Source organism: Acyrthosiphon pisum, unplaced genomic scaffold, assembly GCF_005508785.2.
Source record: "Acyrthosiphon pisum isolate AL4f unplaced genomic scaffold, pea_aphid_22Mar2018_4r6ur Scaffold_8810;HRSCAF=9400, whole genome shotgun sequence".
In the NCBI taxonomy this organism is placed as follows: domain Eukaryota; kingdom Metazoa; phylum Arthropoda; class Insecta; order Hemiptera; family Aphididae; genus Acyrthosiphon; species Acyrthosiphon pisum.
In genome coordinates, this window is record NW_021778822.1 from 1 (window position 1) to 5782 (window position 5782).

General features: G+C 30.0%; 2 protein-coding genes across 2 annotated transcripts; one reads left to right on the forward strand and one right to left on the reverse strand.

The window, feature by feature from the left end:
• Window positions 1-13: 13 nt before the first annotated feature.
• Window positions 14-1778, reverse strand: LOC100162970 (uncharacterized protein C3orf38 homolog; the record flags this gene model as incomplete). Its single annotated transcript, XM_001952333.3, is given in 3 exon segments — window positions 14-146; window positions 800-1086; window positions 1285-1778. Coding segments are annotated over 3 exon segments (544 nt in total), but the record flags the coding sequence as incomplete, so codon positions are not given.
• Window positions 1779-1998: 220 nt separating this feature from the next.
• LOC100575098 (roquin-1) lies at window positions 1999-5775 on the forward strand (the record flags this gene model as incomplete). Its single annotated transcript, XM_003248711.4, is given in 6 exon segments — window positions 1999-2517; window positions 2615-2778; window positions 4414-4609; window positions 4680-5089; window positions 5723-5743; window positions 5745-5775. Coding segments are annotated over 5 exon segments (820 nt in total), but the record flags the coding sequence as incomplete, so codon positions are not given.
• Window positions 5776-5782: the final 7 nt, after the last annotated feature.

The window sequence follows — 5782 nt, forward strand, 5'->3', positions numbered from 1 at the left end:
TTTCCTGGATTACCAAGATCATTTAATAAATCATAAAAATGTTTAGCAAACATTTCAATAAATTCTTCTAGTAATTCATTATCACGATCTTTCCGAGATTTTGTATTGGGTTCTAGTGCATTGGTAATTGGTGTTGGCATAGGCATCTAAAGAAATATATAAATTATTATTATTATAAGTTAAGTTTTGGTGTTTTATTCTATTGTAGGAGAAGGAAATTTGAATTTTTAACAAAAATAAATATTTATTCTCACAGTCAATATTATAATCAGTCTGGATTCTCCTGAAACGCTTAAAATATTGTTGTTTTTATACCTACACCTAATAAATAATTTAATTTATCAAAACAATAAAATATATAATATATTAGCCAATAGGTATTAGTTTTAATTATGTGATATTATTTTAAACCCTCTTGAGATTCAATGATCTATACCCTATTCTAAAAGAGAAGACACCAGATTTACATAGCAAAACCGGTTTTGCCCATGGTCGCCTGGTGTCTTCTCTTTTGAAACAGTGTATAGCCATACACTAGGTACAGTCATGATAATTCAAAGTACCTACAATATTACAGTATTATATTATATATAACTGTTTAAAATTTTACCTAGTAATTTTTTAGTAACAATTTAAAACAAACATGAAAAGGACTAACTCATCTCTATAATAAATTGGGCTACATATTATAATAAATAATATGAATGAGAAGGTTAGAATTAAGAAATATCTGTCTCATATAGTGGTCATGATTCATGATTATTAAAAAAATAAGTTAAATTTTTTAATTACAACATACCATTTGGACAGCTGCTTGATATGGTTGAGTATGCATCATATTGTTATTCTGAGAAACTTCAAGCATATTATTAGGGACAGACATTTGAATAGGTTGTACTGGCGGTCTGATATAGTCTGGCTGACTTTCGATTAATGACTTAAAAGCCAAACACAAATCTGCTTTGGTCATATCAGTAGTAGGTATTAAACCTTTTGAAATTAAAAACTTCAACAACGTAGTTATTTGTACTTTTTTATTGGATAGTACCCGCACAGCAGGTTGAGACAATAGTAACAATTCGGCATCTAAAACATGTAACAAGTTATAATGAAAAACTTATATATATTATAACTTTTAACATATTATTGTATGGAGCATTAATAGGTATAACATAAAATATATAATTATTCTACATTCATAGTTTTAATTTTTTGTTTTTAATTGAATTAATTATCTCATTGCAGTTACAATATTAGTTAAAATTTAAAATGCTATTGTTTTACCTTCTCTGGTATTTGCAGATATTCCACCACCATGGTAGATGGATCGGACGATTTTACATAGTTCATTTGTTTCAACCCCATCCAGAAATTGTTTCAATAACCGTTTCTCACAATCATAAGCCATAGGAATGATAAATGACAATTGACAAAGGCAGTGGCTTTCTTATAGTTTATACATTAAACGTCCAACGTGAAACTATATTACTATGGACGCAGCATAATTTCAAATTTTCCATGAGAGTATCAGGAATCATGATATACCTAGTAAACAGTTAATATCACGGAGAGTCGAAATTCGAGAGCATGAGACTAATCTATTCAGTGCTAATCCACTAATCTATTTATAATAATAGTGGTAGTCTGTAACAACAACAGTTGTACTAGGGCTCTTTTAAAAACTCTTTTATTATTGTATACTTCGAATACACAACGGGCTCACGGCATATAATAATATCTTAGTAAACGGACTACAAAACCACGGATTATGATAAATGATAATAATATGTATTATCTTAATTCATGCTACAAACAACTGACACCGTTACCCCGCGTTCGCGTGTACAATCGCCACCCAACCAGCAGCTCCTACACAGCACCCACCACCTGATGCCTCTGCTGATGCTTGCTCACGTCCTGGTGTACATGTGTGTGTGAGTGTGATTGTGATAACGACGTCCACTAAGACGACGACGACGACGACGTTGTGAGATCATTAGATGACGACATGATGTGAAAATACGTACGAAACTACGAAAACGGTGTGTAAATAGAACTCGATACGTGATAGCGATTATATTGTTCAATTATTATTGTTGTCATTACTCATTACTCATAACTCTTAAGTCATAGTGGCATAGTGCCTGTAACGGTGAGTGGCAACAAGATAAAAGAAGAGAAGAAATAAAAAAAAAAAAAAAACCTTTGCACCTTCCATCACGCTTACCTTCGGACGGACGTTCATCGGTATTAATTGCGTATTTCCCGTGTATAAATAAACGCTTCGTTCGTCGGTTGACAAAGGAGAAGAAGCCTTTCTGCTGGTCTGCGTTCGAAACGCTGCCCAAGGTTCCTCCTAAATAACACTCTTAGTCGTTAGCGATGTCGACACCGCCACTAACAATCGACTGTTGCGTCTAAAGCAGTTTCGTTCTGGTTTTCGCGACATCGATGGTCCAGGATCCCAAGTCCGACCACAACATAAAACCCAAGACGAAACGACTAGGTGAACAACAGGTAAGAGATTTTCAAAATGGTTTCCAATAATTGTGTGTGTGCGTGTGTGTAGTCATTTGTTTACTCTCATTTAAAAAAAAATAATTTTCGTTTTCAGTTATGCCAATCCAAGCTCCTCAGTGGACCGATTTCCTGGCATGTCCGGTGTGCTGTAATGGTTTCGACATCAAGACCCGACATCCCATCAGTTTGGGATGCGCTCACACTGTGTGCAAATCATGTCTGTCAAATCTACCCAAAAAACAATGCCCATTTGATCAAGTGAGTTTGCAATTATATATTATTTATAATCGACATTGTTTTCAGTTTATACATTTTGTTTCATTGTTCATTTAATTAATTTATCATCAAGATTTTTAAATGTCACTGTTTAGTTAAGCTTTTTACTGTTTGATACTACAACAGTACTTGAGTTGAATGAATCGGAGTAGATATTGATAATAATATTATGTATTATTGATTTTACATTTGAGTTTGAAATAAAAATTGGGCTGTGGTTCATTACATCAGTTTAAAATAAATTACACTTGATTTTTTATCAGTTTTGGTTTAACACATTCATCACTAAAAAGTAGGTATGAGAAATGATACTTTGTTCGTTATAAATTTTATGTTTTATTGTGAATATTAGCCACTGTTTTGTTTATCTCAGTTTGTGTATATTTCTATCAGACTTTTCCAGCAATAAGCTATTATCTTAGAACACATTTAATGAAATTGTATTGATGTTAGCTATGTCTGACAGACACACTATTTAAGGAGGCAGACACACTAAGTGTGAAAATAATTTATTAATTACCTATGTAGCCAAAAAGTGTTCTTTACGTATTGATATGAATTGTTCCTCTGCCAGATAAAGTACATAACATTTGGATAAAAACTGGACATTTTTTTTGTTATCAAAATATTGACCAAATATTGAGTTATAGTTTAAGTAATATTACACAAACTCATCTTGAGACATTCAGTATATTAATAATGATGAATATTGAAAATAAGTTGGTATTAATAAATATATTTTGTTTTTTCCAGGATTTTTAATTTAAATTTAAATAATTTAACCATTAGGTTTAAAAATATAGCAGTTCTACCCTACATACCCAATTAAACCTATAGTTTATACTTTAAATACATTTTTTTTTATCAATAAACCTAAAATGTTAATTTCTTTGTATTAATAGTTGGTTCTTATCCAAAATTATTTCTATTTATTAGATACCTACCTATTATATATAAATATAGTTATTTATTAGTTTTTTATTTTCAAAAATTAAATTGTTAATTCTCACTACGATTTGAAAATCTTCATCAAGTAAATGTATTTCTATTTGTAACTGTTGAATGTTGATTATAAATATTAAGGTGTGTTCTCTATTTTCTATAATCTGCAAAGAGTGTAAAAATATTGATATCATCTCCTCTTTTGTTTATTTGCCTCAGTGTATAAAATAAGTAGGTCATAAATTAGTAATAGTACCTACCTATTACTTACCTATCATTATTTTATAAAATATTTATTTATGTTTACATAAGACCATGTAAATGATTATTTATTCATTTTTGATAAAATTATAATATAGTTATTAGTAACTTTGAGTTCAAGAAGGAAAACAATAGATAGGTATAATTTTGAGATATGAATTTAGTGTTATGGTGTTAGAAAACATTTTTTTCAAGTAGATATCAAGGTTCGAGTTCCCCAGAATCTAGTGTATATTTCTTATTACATTCCCATATTTTAGTTTATTTAACAAATAATAAATTTTGTTCTTACAATTACAATTTTATTTATTCATATAATCATATTCATTCTTGTATCTGATACAAATTGTCATGTATTTTTTTTATTTGCGTTCAATTTATTTAGTTGACTACATTGTTACAATTTTTTTACAGAATTTAATAAATATAGAAATTGATCAACTACCAACCAATTATGCTCTACTTCAATTGGTGGGAGCATCAATACCAAACATTGAAAACATTCCAAAATCCATGATAAAGAATATGTCATCTGATGAACGGCTTTTATATAATAAATCAAAAAAATGTGTGGAACATCTTGCATTATACCTTAAATCATTTGCAACTGGTATTTTTTTTTTAATTTGATACACTATATATTTTTATAGCACAGATAAATACTTTAATTTACTTATTAGGTGGTGGTCAGTCAACAAGTGCGGGACTTTCGCGGCCTATGCAGCGTAAATTGGTGACTCTAGTTAACTGTCAACTTTTAGAAAATGAAGGGCGTATGAGAGCCATCAGAGCAGCCAGATCTCTAGGCGAGCGTAGTATGACAGAACTTATACTCCATCATCAAAGTGCTCAACAATTATCTACAAATTTATGGGCTGCTGTTCGAGCTCGTGGTTGTCAGTTTTTGGGACCAGCAATGCAAGAAGAAGTATTAAAACTGGTCCTACTAGCTTTGGAGGATGGTTCTGCATTATCAAGAAAAGTCTTAGTAATGTTTGTTGTTCAACGATTAGAACCACATTTTCCTCAAGCATCTAAAACTAGTATTGGCCATGTTGTTCAACTACTTTACAGAGCTTCATGTTTTAAAGTATGCTAATATTTGAGCAAAAGTTAATACCTATTACACATGTTAGCTTATACTGAGTGTTATATATTAGAAACCATGTTTTTAGTTACATAAATACCAATAAAATTCGTTAGATATAAATAAGTATCCCCTAAATAACTGAAAAACATTAGACAATATTTTTAATTTTAATATGATCTATTCCATAAATTTGTGTTATATTCGGGGTTATATTTGACAAATGGAAGTATGTTTTATAGAAAGCACTGGTTTTTTCATACTGAAATTGATTATATAGGCTCAATACTGATTTAGTTAATAACTATAGCATATTTATTATTTAGGTATATATTATTTAATTTTTATTGTTGGGTTTCTCATAGATTTACTTTTTGAAGTTAAAGAAACTCATTGTTAGTCTTATTGGTTATGGACACTTACGTCTATATGCATAGTCAATGTATGTGCCACATAAGGCATAGTTTAACATGTCTTATGTGACACATGCATACGGGCATAAGTAATTTTGTATTTCATAAATAAAAACATATACTTAATTTATACTATATATTTCATAATATGTTGTTTAGTCTATTAAAGTTCCTAGTTATTTGTGTTTATTTATAGTACTAGTCTGCCTTTTTATTTTATTAGGTTTCTAAGCGTGATGGTGATTAATTCATTAATGCAGTTAAAAGAAGAGTTTCGTACTTA